Genomic DNA, 17,564 nt, shown 5'->3' with positions numbered 1-17,564 from the left:
TCCACACTTCCACTATAGGGGGAGTGGGCTTGATCCCTGGACAGGGAATTAAGATCCATATGCCACACAGCATGGCCAAACACAAACAAAAACATAATAGCCTCAAACTGGAACATTTCAAATGTCTATCAAGAGGAGATGTATAAACAAACTGATATCTCCATACAACTGAATACTATTCTGCAACTTAAATAAGCTATTTTAATATAAATACTGAAACATGTATTAATACCTCAGTCATTAAGCTGAGAAAGAAAGTAAACATGGGTCTGGTTCAAGATGGTGGAGTAGAAGGATGTACGGTCATTTCCTCCAGCTTGACAGCACCAAAATTGCAACTAGCTGTTGAACTACCATTGTCAAGAGGACACTGGAACCCACTAAAAAAAGATACATCATATCCAAAGACAAAGAAACCACAGCAAGACAGTAGGGGGTGCGCAATCACGATAAAATCAAATCCCATACCTGCTGGTTGGGTGACCCACAGACTGGAGAACAATAAAACCAAAGAAGTTCTCACATTACTGTGAAGGTTCTGAACCCCACATCAGGCTTCCCAGCCTGGGGATCCAATAAAGGGACTGAGAATCCCCAGGGAATCTGGCCTTGAGGGCCAGAGGGATTTGATTATAGGCTTTTTTAATTACAGGATTTTCAGAGGACTGAGGGAAACAGAAACTTGTCTTAGATGGCACAAACAAAATTTCACATGCACCGAGACCCAGAGGAGAGGACCAGGGACCACACAGGAGACTGAACCAAAACTACTTGCTAGTGTTGGAGGGCCGCCTGTGGAGGCATGGGTCAGCAGGGGTTCACCACAGGGACGGGGGCACTGGAAGGTCCCCCTTGGCATAAACCCTCTTGGAGTTTGCCATTAACCCTATCATAGAGCTAATAGATGCTAGGGCTGGGTTGCCTCAGGCCAAACAACTACTAGGGAGGGATACAACCCCACTCATCAGCAAATAATTGGATTAAAGCTTTATTGAGCAAGGCCCTGCCCATCAGAGCAAGAACCAGTTTTTTCCAAGTCCTTCCCATCAAGAAGCATACACAAGCCTCTTAGCCTCATCCATCAGGGAGCAGACAGAAGAAGCGAGAAGAAGCACAGTCTCACAGTGCCGAAAACAGAAACCAAATTACAGAAAGTTAATTATGATGAAAAAGCAGAAAGTTTTGTCCCAGATGAAGGGACAAGATAAATTCCCAGAAAAAGAACTAAATGAAGTGGAGATAGGCAACTTTCCAGAAAAAGAATTCAGATTAATGATATGATGATCCAGGATCTTGGGGAAAGAACGAAGCAAAGATTGAGAAGATGCAAGGAATGTATACCAAAGACCTAGAAGAACTAAAGAACAGACAAACAGATGAATAATACACTAGAAAGAATCAATAGCAGAATAACTGACACAGAAGAACGGATAAATGACCTGAAGGACAGAATGGTGGAAATCACTGCCACAGAACAGAATACAGAAAAAAAGAATGAAAAGAAATGAAGACAGCCTAAGAGACCTCTGGAACAACATTAAATGCACCAACATTCACATTACAGGGGTCCCAGAAGGAGAAGAAAGAAAGGACCTGAGAAAATATTTCAAGAGGTATAGCTGAAAACTTCCCAAACACGGGAAAGGAAATAGTCAACCAAGTCCAGGAAGCACAGAGTCCCAGGAAGGACAAACCCAAGGAGGAACACACGGAGACACACAGTAATGAAACTGACAAAAATTAAAGACAGAGATAAAATACTAAAAGCAACAAGGGAAAAAAGACAAATAATATACAAGGGAACTCCTATCAGGCTATCAGCTGATTTCTCAATAGAAACTCTACATCCCAAAAGGGAATGGCATGATATATTTAAAGTGATGAAAGGTAAGAACCTACAACCAAGAATACTCTACCCAGCAAGACTCTCCTTCAGATTTGAGGGAGAAATCAAAAGTTTTCCAGACAAGCAAAAGTTAAGAGAATTCAGCACCACCAAACCAGCTTTACAACTAAGGCAAAAGGAACTTCTTTAGGCAGGAAACCCAAGAGAAGGAAAAGACCTACCAGAAAAACCCCAAACAATTGAGAAAACGGTAATAGGATCATACATATTGATAATTACCTTAAATGTAAATGTATTAAATGCACCAACCAAGAGATATATACTGACTGGGTGGATGAAAGCATGTGCAAGTATGCACTTCCACTTACTACATCACTCTGATTGACCCCCCAAAATTGTAGGTAATTATTTTAGATTGTTAAGTTAATCATGTTCCCATTATGGTTTGCAATTGTAATTAGCTTTTATTTTTTGTCTTGCTATTGATTATGAAACTGATAAACATCTTTTACTTTGTGATTATGTAACTGTTACTCACTTAATACCATTGTATCATGATTGGTCAACAATTGGTCAAAAATAATAGAACTCTGTATCACCGAAACTAGGATCAAATAGGAAAACCTGTAATCACTTTTTAAAATCCAGATGCATATCGGAATTATCTTGAAATTTTTTGAAAAATACAAATGTTCAGGTACTGCTTTTTTTGTCCAGAGCTCCAGATATGTTTTTAATGAGCAGTCATATTTAAAAACAACTGGACTATATGATGATCTTTTACTTTTATCTAATTTGTTCCACTTTTTCTATTTCATATTCAGTGCTTCCATTTCATTTATGTTCCCCAACTTCTCCATCTCTTCATTTTTTTTGAAGTTTTTCTCAAGCCTTTACCAAGTGTAGTAGAAAAGCTTTTGTATACATATATATGTATGTATAATATATATATTTTAGAAAACTTATGAATTTTTGCCTAACTAAAAAAATTATGACATTTTGATTCCACTTGTTTGACTTAGTATGAATAGAATGCTAGGTTTCTAATTAAAAAATAGGTATGCAACAAGTAACAAAAGTCTCTGCATAGCATAGGGAACTATAGTCAATATCTTGTAATAATATATGATGGAAAATAACTTCAAAAATAATATATGTGTATTTGTATAACTGAATCACCTTGCTGTGTACTTGAAACATTGTAAAAGTGAACGTGAAAGTCTTTCAATCATGTCTGACTCTTTGCGACCCCATGGACTATACACTCCAAGGAATTCTCTTAGGCCAGAATACTGGAGTGGGTAGCTGTAGGGATCTTCCCAACCCAGGGAAGAAACGTTGTAAGTCAACTACATTTCAATAAAGTAAATATATATTTTTTAAATATACACATGAAAAAAGTCCAGAATAGACAGAACTAATCTGTGTTGGTAGAAATCCCAGTAGTGATTGTCCTGGGGAGGGATTGCCTTGGAAGAGGCCTGATGGAACTTAACAGGTTAGTAGGAGTGCCCTTTATCTTGATTACAGTGTGAGACACATGGGTTTCCACTTTTGTCAGAATGCAAAGAACTTTACACTTAAGATCTTTATGGACATTGTATCTACAAAGCATGGAGTGGATTCTCAGTAAAATAATAGCAGCCAATAGCTCATAAACACAAGTCACACAAGGAAAGGATTTATGCAGAGATAAATATTAAAAAAAATTTAGAATTTAGAGGCATAGAAGTCAGTCATATATAGGTACTTCAGAGATTTCAGGCCTTTAAAAGTACATTCCTAAATAAGATGGCTACTATCAGGAAAAAAAGAAAATAATAGTTCTTGATAAGGACGCAGAGAAACTGGAACCCTTCTGCCTTGTTGATGAGAATGTAAAATGGTGCAGTCACTATGGAAAACAGTATGGCAGTTCCTTCAAACATCAGACATAAATTACCAAATGATCCAGCAATTCTACTTTTGGGTATGTACCCAAAAGAACTGAAAGCAATGACTCAAACAAATAATTGTACACCCATATTCATAGTAGCATTAATCACAGCAGCCAAAAAATGGAAGCAACCCAAGTGTTCACTGAGAGCTGAATGGATAAGCAAAATGTCACATGTATCTATAATTGAATATTACTCAGCCTTCAAACGGAAGAAGAGTCTGATACATACTATACCATGGATGAAACTTGAGGACATTACGTTAAGTGAAATAAACTATTCACAAAAAGGACAAATACCATATAATTTCACTTACATGAGGTATCTACCACAGTCAAATTCATAGAGACAGAAAGTAAAATATTGGTTGTTGGGGGCTAGTGGAGGTGGGGTAACAGGGAGTTATTGTTTAATGGGTACAGTTTTACTTTTGACAAATGAAGGGTTCTGGAGATGGATAATGGTGATAGTTGCATAACTATGTAAAAGTACTTAATGCCATGGAACTATATGCTTAAAAATAGTTAAGATGGTAGATTTTATGTATATTTTACCACAATTAAAAAATACAGATCTCCAAAAATACTCAAGGACATCAACTACCTGAGTCCACTAGACATTATACAGACTCACCTAGATAACTCTGACTTTGAAAAATTTTCTCTGTTGTCCATAGTTCTTTTCCTTGTTCCAATTTGCGGATCATATCAGGCTTAGTTATGTGAAATCCTGATAATAAAAAATAAGACTTGGTCTAAGAAGCTGTTAGGCTTTAAAACTATTGAAGGAAGAGAAAGATACAGCTTCAAGGTGGCTATTAGACAAGGCTATTAATGGCCTACCAAAGTTAATACCTTGCACTAGACAAGTGAGGATATAATCATGCTTTCTATTAACAAAAAGAGATTATTCATCACCTCTGATCTTTGAAATTCAAAGTTCCACATGTTTCAGAAATTCTTGAAAGGAGATGCATGACACTGAAACACGCAAGGAATTTTCCTTACCCACAGAGATGAGGTGACAATAGTTTTCCAACATGACATCTCTGTAGAGGGCCTTCTGAGCAGGGTCCAGTTGCTGCCACTCCTCCTGGGTGAAGTCCACAGTCACATCCTTGAATGAAACTGATCCCTGTAAGGGCATACTCCAGTTCATCCTAAAGTAATTGGAACTAGTGAGAACTAGACACTGGAGACCATGTTCAGTGGTCAGACCTGGTCTTCTTGCATTTTGTACTGTAGAAAATTCTCTCTGGAAATACATTCAATTGTATTTACCTATTATCTCATGCTAAAAATATATGAGATCATGCTCTGCCTTGAATGTGATTGGTTGCTTGGTGCAGTGAAACAAATAAAATCTTGACCTTGCTCATAAGAAGTTACAGGCTAAAAAAGAGGCATATGTGTAAATATTTACACTCAATAGATATTATAGATGTGATGACAGAAATATGTACAGGGGAAAATACTATAGAGTATTCTAAGATTCTGGATTCTAAGATTTCACTGAAGACATAAAAATTTTGTACTCACAATGAATTTATTTTGTAGCACTACATGTCAATGGGCTTTTAAAATACATTGGGAGAGTAAAACCAGTTAGTAAATTCAGGAAACAGCAAAAGGTACAATATGTTAGGAAACAGCCTTTGGGCTTAAGAAGAAAAAAGTGTATGAAGGAAAGTATGGGCATATTTATGTAATAATACTGGATTTTTTTTTCTACAGAGCAGTAGTCTTAAAAATGCTTTAAGTACACTCCCAACATATAAATCATTAGTTGGCATTAATAGCAATCCACATTGTTAACAATTAATGTTCTTGAATGTAAACTACTACTATCTTCCTCCTTTTCAGTATACTCTCTTGTACATTTTGTACACGTCTTTTGTAACACATGCTCTACTTGGGATCTACTGTTTTATGGAGTATTAAAAATGAAGAAATGTAAAAAAAAAAAAAATGAAGAAATGTTAAGTCAGCACATATGTGAAAAAAACTTGTACTTTAGAGGCAATATTCTTGAACACTAGAGAAGGCTTGAAGTGTGTTAGGTGGGAAAGACAAGTACCCACTGTTGGAGGTCTGTCTGAGATTAAAGTGGTATTAATGGTCTAGACAGGGGACAATTGTTTGTTCCATGGTAAGTTTCAATAGAATTGGTCATCAATTACTTGTAGAGTAGAAAAAAAGAGAGGTATAGCTCTCAGGTCATCTGCATAGCAAGTGGATAGGTGCTGAGACTAGAAAAAGGAAATGGGAAGCAGGAGAAAGAATAAGCTGGACCAGAGGTGGTAATGAGGTAAACCCAGGCAGTGTACTTGAAATGTCTATGGAACATACAGGCAGTGATAGCTGTTGGAGGCTGGATATATGGTCCTGATACTCTGGATAAAGGTCTAGGATGGAGAGCAGTATCTGAGGGTCACTAGAATCACATCAGTATAACCTTTGGAGTGAATGTGATTGTACATACACAAAAAGAGACATAGAGGAGAAGAGAACCAATTGGCATCTGGGGAAAATCCAGAATGGCATTTTAAAGATTGGTAGATAAAGAGGAATTTTTTGAAAGAAAAATATGGGAAGAGGAGAAAGTACCAACTTTGATTCAAGAGTAGACTATTATCTCAAGAGTGAATGAACACATGCATCTTCTTCTCCTGCACCCACATATAAAAATTAGAAGAAAGTTAAAAAGATAAAAATACATCTATAACAGGACTGAAGTACAGAAAGGTTTTTCACTGGTGGGTCACAGTTTGTAGGAATTGCTGACAAACATGGATAAAACAGAAAGATCAGAGAGGAATGTGACATTTCATTTTCTGTATAAGGTTGCAAGCAAATCTCTATCTTAAAAACCTCGCAAAACAGGAAATTTAATCACAAAATAATAATGTGATCTATTAATTTTACCTCCCACCATACCATTGCAAAACCTAGGTCGGTGGAAATTACCAAGGTTTTGCATGTCTGCTCCTTGATTTCTTACAAATCTAGATCTCAAATCAGTGTCTACGTAAGATAGATTCATTCAAGTAATATAAATCAAGATAATACATTTCTCTTCCAGCAGTACTTTCATGAGAAGACTATGAAAGGAGACGATGAATGATACATCCAATCAGTATGTGAACATTGGCTACAACTAGAAAGTGCATTTGGGGAAGGCTGAAGTCTATCCTGTTGGAATGAGAGAAACTGGGAATAAGGCTGTAACGAGGGTGAGGCAGGTGAGACACATGGGCACAAAATTTAGGGCTGGATAGCCCTGAGAGTCCCTCTTAAATTTTGTATGAAGGCCACTTGCTTGCCCTACTGGAAACCAGTTTGATGGAAGAAAATCCCAATATCCAGAAAATTTAAGAATAGGGAAGCAAATGTTCACACAACCTAAAAACAAGTTACTTCAGAAAGAGAGGAAACATCATCTCACCTGAGGCATGGCTTTGATGTTTGCAGGAGATGAGCCTTCTCTTTTGTGCTCTTCTATGGAAAAGGGAAGAGTCCTGAGAAGGCAGAGATGGGAAGATACAAGGAGCCATGTGAAACCAGATTTGACTTAGACCTCTCAGAATAACTCAGTTAAACCTGCATCTATTTTCAATTTCGGCACTTGCTCATTTTGTGTATCCCACACAAATCCAGGACAGAGATTAGTAGGGAAATGGACCAATCCTGTTCCCTTACCAATGCCAGAAACCCAATCTCCTGGTGAAGGAGAAGAGATTCTGGGGAATCTGTTGTAGCTTGGAGAGAGGGAATATTGTGTTTTTCCTTCTGCAGCTCCACCTAATGTCTCCCATGGAAGACAAATTTATCACATATTTCCAAATTGTTCTTCATGGATTTCCTACCAATTTACATTGCTATCAGCAGTGTGTGAGAACACCTCCCCAAACCCTAATTAATGCAGTTGAAAATAATTTTAATCTCTGCCTACATATATCTTTAATCTCTTCATACTTATATATATGTATGAAAGTGAAAGTGAAGTCGCTCAGTTGTGTTTGACCCTTTGAGATCCCATGGACTGTAGCCTACCAGGGTACTCAGTCCATGGAATTTTCCAGGCAAGAGTACTGGAGTGGGTTGCCATTTCCTTTTCCAGGATATATATGTATACATCTCTAATTTACATATTTCTTATATGAGAATAAGCTCCTTTTATTTCTTTTCTGTGAAGACATCTTATAGTGTATTTGTTTTTCTCATGGTGGTGTTTATTTTATAGTTGGTTGACATTATCTCCTTTTTCAATTTAACAAATTAACCTATTTTAAGTTGAAAATAATTTTTAGCTGCTCAAGTGACTATTAAAATGTTTTTGCCTTGTGAAGATTTCTTCCCTATATGTATTCTTTAACAATACTATGTACTAAACAGTCCATATTTTCTCAGTTGATGTGAAATGCCATCTCTATCATTGTTACATATCCCTACATACTTGAGAATATCTGGATTTTCTATTTTATTTCTCTACTTCATCTCTTTGATTCACCTGTACATTCTACTTAATAAACAGTTAATTATTGAAAATTAACCATTATTTACTAGTAACCTATTAATAGTAGTTTAAGTATTAACTACTAAACAATACTTTTTAGCAATACAGGTATAGCAATAGAAATTGATCTTTCCACTTTGTAGGCTTCCAGGCAGAGAGGAGTATATTTCGCTAAATGAAGCCTGATGTATTGATTGCTACAGTGAATGCTTTAATTAGCAAAATAATATTTTAATTACTAAAAGACCAATATGAGATTGGTCTTACGATTAAAAGTATACCTAATACTTTGATATCATGGAATGCCTTAAGAAGCTATTGACCCTGCCATAGATTTCATCCAGAAGCAGGAAACCTTATTCATATATCGCTGTTGAAAGTGCTGCTAGTGTGTGCTCAGTAGTGTGCAACTCTTTGTGACCCCATGGACGGTAGCCCGCCAGGTTCCTCTGTCCATGGAATTTTCCTGGCAAGAATACTGGAGTGGGTTGCCATTTCCTTCTCCAGAGGATCTTCCCAACCAGGGTTGGAACCCCCATCTCTTGTGTCTCCTGCATTGACAGGCAGATTCTTTGCCACTGTGCCACCCGGGGAAGCCCCCTGAAAGTGCTAGTTATGGGTAAAAATAAATGGTTTGGTTTTTTTCTGCATGCTGCTCACAGAACACTAATCATTTTAACACACTGGGTCTTAGTTACTGTGGGTTTCCCTGGTGGCTCAGACGGTAAAGAATCCGCCTGCAATGCAGGAGGCCTAGGTTCGATCCCTGGGTCGGGAAGATCCCCTAGAGACAGGAATGGCTACCCCCTCCAGTATTCTTGCCTGGAGCATCCCATGGACAGAGAGGCCTGACGGGCTACAATCCATGGAGTCACAAAGAGTTGGACACGACTGAACAAATAATGAATGCTTCCCTGTAGTGAACCTTACCATCTGGGAATTATGAAATCTTACTTCTTCCTTTCCAGTACTTATACCTCTATTTTATTTGCTAAGTTGCTACGGAGTTACAATTTTGGAGGCAGGCTTGATGATCTCTATTCAGATAATCAAATCTTACCTATCTAACTAGTGGCCAGACAGTTTCTCAATCAAAAAAACTATCACAAAACAGTAACAGTAGGTTACAAACACACGCAGAGTTAAATTCTATCACTTCAGAAAAGCACTATAGCATAGGCACCCGCGTATCATTCACAATCTCTGACAGTACATTAATAATTCCAGGCAAAGTCACAAAATCACATCACAAATCGTTTCGCTTCTCCATAGTCACCTGCGGTCTCAAACAGGGCTCACACCTATTCGGAAGAGAGACACATGCAGAGGAATCCCCACGCAGCAACGAGACTCATTCAGTTTCACACACAGTTAGCCGCTACACTGCACAGAGCAGCAGCATGCATCCACAACGCTGCAGGTTGGGTACAGACGACCGCCTCCATTTGGTACACACACACCCGCTGTGGAACTCCCTCGGGGTCAAAACAGACAAAAATCTCCCTTCGCAAAACTCGCTCCAGGTCACACAAGATTGTCACCTTCAGGGTCACGCCCACGGGCCACGCCCGAGGCCGCGCTCTCACAGATCTAAATGTCTGGTTTACCAAGGGCCCGGTTCCGGTTCCGTCCTCATAATTATAGGCCCGGTGTGGACTCCCGGTTTCCCCCCTAGGCTCCCCATCAGGTACGGCTTCCCTAGTCTGCTCTCCGGGGCCGGAACTCCCAATTCGCGCCCCCTCCTCTGGGCCCCTAGGACCTACCAACCTCACCCCAGCCAAGGCTCAGTCGTCTGCGCCTGCGCACTCGAGCACTGGTTGGCGCTCCCAGGAGTCCACGCGGCGACGGTTTAGCAGCGGCGAGGTCCCGGCTGCAGGCGCTTGGTCTGTTTCTGCCAGGGTCCGCTTTTCCGGGTTGGACTACGTTTCTCACAGGCTCTGAGGGCACGAATGCACTTCGGCCTCTGGTTTATTTTCCCCTGACCTTGTAGTCATAGTTTGCCTAGCGGTGAGTGGAGGTGACTCGGGTCTGGATGCAGGAGGAGCATCACTGCTGGAGTCCTGAAGTTTCCCAGGCACGGATGCGGCAGGTAGAGGCGGGAGCCTTAGGCTTTGCAAGTCACCTGCTGAGGAAGGTGACTGTGGGTGTGACTATGTGCCTGCGTCAGTGTAAGATGTGGTTATGAGTGCTTTGAGAAAGAGCGAGAACGAGTGTGTGAGTGACGGGACCAGGCTGTGTACGTGCGGAGTCTCTGACTGGTCCAGGTTAGGCGCCGAAGACTGTGAATGTGGGCGGGGCCTTATTAATGACCCTGCTCGGCGGCGACTGTGAGGCTTTATATACTGTGACTAAGTAACCATTTGACAGCACTATTGTAACGGGCTAGAGTCTGATCACTGCCGGCCTAAGGACTTACCAGGTGGCCCAGTGGCTAAGATTTCCAGGTTCCCAATGCAGGGGGCGGGGCTTGATCCCCAGTCGGGAAAGTAGTTTCTACTTGCTATAAATAAGAACCTGCGCAGCCACATAAACAAACAAACATGAAGCTACCATCACCTTTATTTAAAAAGCAAAACAAAAACTGGCCTGATGTGGCTTTTTCACTTTTAGTAGGGTAGAGCTTCATTTTTGTAGTTCTAGCGTTGAGGAATCCGTGGACAAGATCCCTGTGTGACTGTTCCTGTTAAGCCTCTGAGACCCTTGTTAAACCCAGAGACCCTCAGTTTTATTTTTTTTTTATTTTATTTTATTTATTTTTTTTTTAGACCCTCAGTTTTAAAGCATGGCCCCTGTTGCCTTCATCATTGTACCCTGACTCTATTGTCTAGCTTAAGAGCTTGATACACAGGCATTCAGTACATTAAGTGTAGCCTGTTCTGGCACTAATTGTCAATTCCATGGTTTCTTGGAATTTGTTGGAATTCTGGGTTTTCTTTCATTGCCTCTGTATTTTCACTTTTTAGAGCCACATTACACCGGAATGCTAGCTGCACAAAAATAGCATTCTGGGTCTTCAATATATTGAGAGGTAGAATGATGGTTGCAACTGAAAAAAAAAAAAGCATATTTCTGTGTTTATTAGGGCGATTTTAGAGCTGGAATTACCCCTAAAGCAGGGTGCTGGGAAACCATGATATTAAGGCATCAAGAGTAAGATTTCTGCTTCCAAAGATTCCTTTTGGAAGCTCTGTGGTGGCAAACTGCATATTGCATACATACAGTATTTTCATAGCTTTGTCAACAGGAAAATTTGGTGAACATAGAAACAGATTCTGGTTCTAGGCTACAGTTAACTGATTTTTCTTTATGATACAGGGAAGGGTCAATAGTATTCCAGTCTTTCTCATCCTTCCATTGGGAACATGGATGATGGACGCTTGCTAGCAATGAAGATTGTGTTCTTATTTAACCTGTCTTGGTATGAAAGGCCTGCATGTCATGATTCCCTTTCTCCTCCAAGTTTTGCTGTATTCTAAAAGAAGAGCCATGAAAGGAAAAAAATGTTGCAGTCACACATCTCAAACCCAAGCTAGAGGTCATTTTTGAGCATTTTGTTTCATGGAATGAATTAAATGCTCTGCCAGATAGTGACTAATCCATTTACCTGGTCTCAAGGCCTTCTCTTCTTAGTTAATGATAGTTAATACCATGAGGATGCATTCCCTTCTTTCCCAGTTCCTCATCAAATGCCTTTCCTACAGTTAATTTTTGTATAACTACTCACCAGCACCTTGCCCATGTGCTGTTTTTGCCTGAGTAGATTTATGACACAGAAAGAGTCCTCTGTTACATGGTGATTTGTGAAGGAAGAGACCAATGCTTAGGCAGAATTACACATTAGATACCTTAGATTTTCTTCAAAGACATGAATGGGGAAATGGCAAGGAAGGAGAAGGTTTGATTTCAGTAACAGTCTTCAGTAAAAACAGTCTTCTGTTTTGGAGGCCTTTAAGAATATTATCTGGAGAAGGCAATGACAACCCACTCCAGTACTCTTGTCTGGAAAATCCAATGGACAGAGGAGCCTGGTAGGCTGCAGTCCATGGGATCGCTAAGAGTCAGACACAACTGAGCAACTTCACTTTCACTTTTCACTTTCATGATTGGAGAAGGAAATGGCAACCCACTCCAGTATTCTTGCCTGGAGAATCCCAGGGACAGGGGAGCCTGGTGGTCTGCCGTCTATGGGGTCGCACAGACTGAAGCGACTTAGCAGCAGTAACAGCAGCAGCAAGAATATTATCATCCCCTGGAGAAGGAAATGGCAACCCACTCCAGTATTCTTGCCTGGAGAATCCCATGAACAGAGGAGCCTGGCAGGCTACAAAGAGTTGGACACAACTTAGTGACTAAACCACCACCAAGAATATTATTGGGGATATGTACAGAGACATCTCTTTGAAGGGCAGACATTTTTTCCCAATGGTTTAGGAGATTTATATGATACTGTCACTCCAAATCTTTGTTGTGATGAGACAAAGAACCGAGGAGCTTACACTCGCCTGACAGTACCAACCAGTTCTTGTATAAGGTTTGCCATCAATTTTTTCTTTTTTGAGTCACATAATTGTGTAAACTGAGAGTCAGTACTATATAATGGTCTGAGTCTTGAACAGAGGTCAGCAAACCATGACCCTGTCAGCAAAATGCAGCTTGTAGCCTGTGTTTTTGTATGGCCTGTGAACTAAGACTGGTTTTTAACATTTCTCTGTCACTGAAAGCATATCAAAAGGACAATATTTCATGACATGAAAATTACATAAAATTCAGATTTCATTGTTCATAAATAAAGTTTAGAATTTTGTGAAAACATTTTGTGGAAATTTGTTTTCTCTCTTGTTATATTAGCATCTAAATAATATCCTTGATTTTGTCTTTTGGCTCACAAAGTCTAACATATTTACTATCTGATTCTGAGAGGGTAACAGGCAGGAAGGCCAAGGGTCTCCAAACAGAGAAAATAGGTTGAAAGTGGCAGACATTTTTTATCCCTCTTTTAAGCAGCAGGAGGAAACAAACTAGTGATACATATATTTTTCCTTTCTCTATACAAATTTAAAAAGAGGTTTCTCTTAAAATACTGTGTTGCCATAGTGACACCTGGTTCCACCTGAAGTGAACTTTATTCAAATCTTGAGTTAACCAATGCACTTTTCTTATGGAAATGTTTGCTTAAGCTATGTTAATATACTATGCATTTACCCCAGACTCTTCTTCAAGTCAGTTCCGCCTAATGGCTCAGAACTGACTTGATAAACCAGTATGTTATACTTAGCCATTGTTCCCCTAATCTATGTAAACGACACTATTTGTATGGTAATCTGCCTTTCTACAAGATTCAAGTCAATCGTTTTATGGCCCTTCTCTGAGTTTTAAGACATTCCTTTCTTTCATTAAGAGACCACTAGTAATTATATAACATCCAGCTAAAGACTAGCAGGGGGTTATTCTTTCTGCCCACTTCTGATACCTATGTCGGAAGCTTTCTCTGTCTCCTTTAACTTTAATAAAGCTTTATTACACAAAAGCTCTGAGCTATCAAGCCTTGTTTCTGGCCCTGGATTGAATTCTCCTCTGGAGGCCAAGAATCCTGGCGTCTTTTCGTGGTTCAGCAACAACCTTTCAGTTCTTTACAGAAAAATTTACTAACCTTTAATTCCAGAGTCCACATCCCACATGGTGCTAGTGGTAAGGAACCTGCCTGCCAATGCAGGAGACCTAAGAAGTGTGGGTTTGATCCCTGGGTTCGGGAAAATCCCCTGGAGAAGGGCATGGCAACCCACTCCAGTATTCATACCTGGAGAATCTGATAGACAGAGGAGCCTGGAGGGCTACAGTATATGGGGTCACAAAGTCAAGACACAACTGAATGCCTTGCAGGCACACATGCCACATCCTGTACACCTTGTGTCCTCAGAATCTTTCTGGTCATTTAGGGCTTCCCTGTTGGCTCAGCTGGTAATGAATCTGCCTGCAATGCAGGAGACCCTGTTATAGCCACGATTTCCGGGAAACAAACTCACTCAGAAGGACAATGCAGATAGTGGAGTGCAGCTTATTACACCGGCGGGCCCAAGGCAGAGTCTCCTCTTAGCCAAGGACCCCAACCAGCATTTATGAAAACCTTTTATACCCCAAGTGTACGTGTCCGAACCCACCACCCCAAATTCCTTGAGACTTACAAAGGAAGGGTAAATACAATCACAATAACCCCATCATTCACATGTTATGTGATCAAACAGTTAATAATCAATAAGCCCGCGGTTACATTCCAACCAGTTAATAACCGATAAGCCTGTGGTTATGTTCTGATAGATACTGTCCGGAGTCAGGGGTGATTAGTGTATGTTTTTTCTTAGGCGATGAGTAACCTGGATACAATCTTCAAGGTTCCCCTGTCCGGAGGGGGTCTTATCCTTCCATTGTCATTCCCATAGGCACTAAGCAGAGAGTTCAGAGTCCATTGGAGAGGCAGCCGAGCACAATCAGCATGGACAGGCCTGAGATAGAATACTGGCCCTATGAATTCCTTCTTCAAGCCCAGTTCGATTCCTGGGTTGGGAAGATCTGCTAGAGAAGGGATAGCCTACTAGTTGCAGGAAGGAGGACCCCTTCCAGGGCCCAAAACCGGGCTCTTGTCTAACACTCAGAAATGAATTGTGCAAGGAGACACATGTGCTGACAAAGCAAGAGATTTTATTGGGAAAGGGCACCTGGGTGGACAGCAGGAGGGTAAGGGAACCCAGGAGAACAGCTATGCCAGGTGGGATTGGTTTCCGGGTTGTCTTTAGCCAATCATTCTGACTCAGAGTCCTTCCTGGTGGTGTATGTCTTGTTCAGCCAAGATGGATACCAGTGAGAAGGATTCTGGGAGGTGGTTGGACATGTGGTGTCTCCTTTTGACCTTTCCTGAACTCTTCCGGTTGGTGGTGGCATATTAGTTCCGTGTTCCTTACCAGGACCTCCTGTTGTAAAATAACTCATGCAAATGGTTACTATGATGCCTGGCCAGGGTGGGTGGTTTCAGTCAGTGTGCTTCCCCTAACAACTCCCCCCTGAGAGACTTCATACTCAAGATACTTTTTGGGAATTGGGGTGGAGGTCTCTTTCTTTCGTGCATGGGCATAGGCCTGCCTTGCAGAGCAAAAGTCTCTACCAGATCTAAGTCAAAGTATTTTTTGTCTGAAACCAGCATTCATCCTTATAATAACAGCAATTTAGTTTGAAACTTTTGACTCTTCTCAGAGACAAAATAGACAGGGGCCAAACAGGAGACCTAACAGGATGGTCATCACTGGTCCCCAGAAACAGGAGGCAACATTTGGGGTGAGGGCTGCAGGGTTTGTGACTTTTTTTTTGATTGGTTGGTGGTGAGGCAACAGAGCTGTGTTTCAGGAATCTTGTGTTTAGTCTGAAGTTATCATCCTCCACCTGGGTGGCGGCTCCAGTTTCATAGAACTCAAAGACATTGTTATGCATATTTCTTTGAGTAGGAACCTGGACCCTGTCTGGTGGCTATACCACCATTTGATTGTTTCTCCTCTCTTTCTGTATCCCCTCCCTTCCCTGATAAGCAATTGTTTGAATCCACCCTTTAGAACTCAGGGAAGGTCAAGGAGGTTGAATGAAGCCTATATCTTACAGATAAGAAATGGAGAGCACAGACCAGATCTGTACTCCAGAGCCTCACAGAGTTTTGCTCAATTTTAATTTAGGGAACTAGGCAACAATTGGGCTTCCCTGGTGGCTCAGAGGGTAAAGCATCTGCCTACAATGCAGGAGACCCAGGTTCGATCCCTGGGTCAGGAAGATCCCCTGGAGAAGGCAATGGCAACCCACTCCAGTACTCTTGCCTGGAAAATCCCATGGACTGAGAAGCCCGGTAGGCTACAGTCCATGGGGTCGCAAAGAGTCAGACATGACTGAGCTTCACTAGGCAACTATGACTGTGATAACTTCCTGTCAAAATGAGGCATAGGACTGTCTCAGCTTGGAGAATAGACACTGAATTGGAGGTATTTCTGAGTTCCAAGTTCTAGATCTGAGTCTTGTATGATTAAAATCTCAATTAAAAAAAAAAAACTCAATTTCTTGGTCTGCCATTTTGGTGTAACAGACCCAATTAGAAGCGGTTGGAGGAATGATAACTGGAATTTTAATAGACAAAATAAATCTCATTTCTTTTTAGAAGAATAGGCCTGAACCCCAGTCTGGACCTGGCACTTCGGGGAGACTTATAGCCAGGTAGCCAGTTGTCTAGTTTTATAGAAAGTAAGGTTGCAGTCACTAGCTTCTAGCAGACATTGTTTTGAGAATGGTGGCATTCAAGCCTGACACGACTCAGAAAACTCAAGTGTTTAGCAATACAAGGTCTAATCTGAAAGTATACCCATAGCATCACCTAGTTATTTTCCAGGATGTCTGAACCATAGCTACCCTATTTTGACTTTTAATTGTAAAATTTTTCTCAATAGCCAAAGCAGATTTCACTGTTAATGACGTCAGTGTTTTTCTAGGTATGAGAAGATGTAAGAATTGAGACTCATAAAATCTTCTCTTGAAAAGACCTAACTATCTGAAGGCCTGTTCTGCCAGTTTTTTCCAGAGCACAGAGTCCCTCATTCCTGAGTTTCACCCTGAACTCCTTTCAGGGGAGTTGAAGGTCAGCAATTGCAGTGTCAATGATTTAATCTTTGTGGATGTAGATGGCAAGTGTCAGTTTTCAGTTGGCAGTTTTTGAGTTTTTGCTCATAAACTTGACCATGATTCTGAGGGGGGCATTTCATGACCATTTTATCCCATGGTGCTGAGAATGTCCATTCTCAGGTTTTGCAAAGATTTTGTTGACAGGTCACTCAATGTGTTGTTACTGGACTAGTCCATAAAACAGTATCCAAAATTTTCTAGACCACCTGTCTTACTAGCCTCTTGGTCCAGGAAAACATTCCCTCTTGTCTCTTTCCATATCTAGAGTTACACTGTTACCATCATTGATCTCATATGGAACTATGTATTATTTTATCAGAGGCCTCAGTCACACATTTGGCCGTGTAAGAAACAGCAATTTTGGGGGTACTCTTTTGCCCCCTTCTGATGCCTATGTCAGAAGCTTTCTCTATCTCCTTTATACTTTAATAAAACTTTATTACACAAAAGCTCTGAGCGATCCAGCCTCGTCTCTGGCCCCGGATTGAATTCATCTCCTCCGGAGGCCAAGAATCCCGCGTCTCATCGTTCAGCAACAAACCTTTCATCTTGGGGGCTCG

The 17,564-nt window shown here is 40.7% G+C and overlaps 2 protein-coding genes and 1 non-coding gene across 19 annotated transcripts in view; 2 read left to right on the top strand and 1 right to left on the bottom strand.

Moving 5' to 3' along the window:
- Positions 1-17,564, top strand: part of LOC122421408 (zinc finger protein 260) — a 109,758-nt gene that overhangs the window by 38,827 nt on the left and 53,367 nt on the right. Inside the window, exon 1 of one of the 2 annotated variants that reach the window (XM_043437383.1) lies at positions 10,286-10,387. The exons of the other annotated variant lie outside the window; for it this stretch is intronic. The gene's annotated coding sequence lies outside the window, so the exon portion shown is untranslated. Of the gene's footprint in view, positions 1-10,285; positions 10,388-17,564 lie in introns of those variants that run through there. 2 annotated transcript variants of the gene reach the window in all.
- Positions 1-17,564, bottom strand: part of ZNF382 (zinc finger protein 382) — a 64,786-nt gene that overhangs the window by 36,494 nt on the left and 10,728 nt on the right. For 2 of the 16 annotated variants that reach the window (XM_043437356.1, XM_043437339.1), the window contains exons 2-4: positions 7,228-7,300; positions 4,791-4,917; positions 4,417-4,512 (exon numbers count right to left, since the gene is read on the bottom strand). In XM_043437356.1, the coding sequence (XP_043293291.1) occupies positions 4,417-4,512; positions 4,791-4,917; positions 7,228-7,300 (296 nt within the window). The other 14 variants (XM_043437347.1, XM_043437350.1, XM_043437345.1 and 11 more) reach the window with 14 other exon arrangements.
- TRNAC-ACA lies at positions 16,036-16,108 on the top strand. Its single transcript has one exon. It is a non-coding gene; the product is annotated as a tRNA-Cys (tRNA).

The sequence above is a fragment of the Cervus canadensis genome, chromosome 18 (assembly GCF_019320065.1).
Source record: "Cervus canadensis isolate Bull #8, Minnesota chromosome 18, ASM1932006v1, whole genome shotgun sequence".
Taxonomy (NCBI): Eukaryota; Metazoa; Chordata; class Mammalia; order Artiodactyla; family Cervidae; genus Cervus; species Cervus canadensis.
This window is presented reverse-complemented; position numbering and strand designations above follow the sequence as displayed.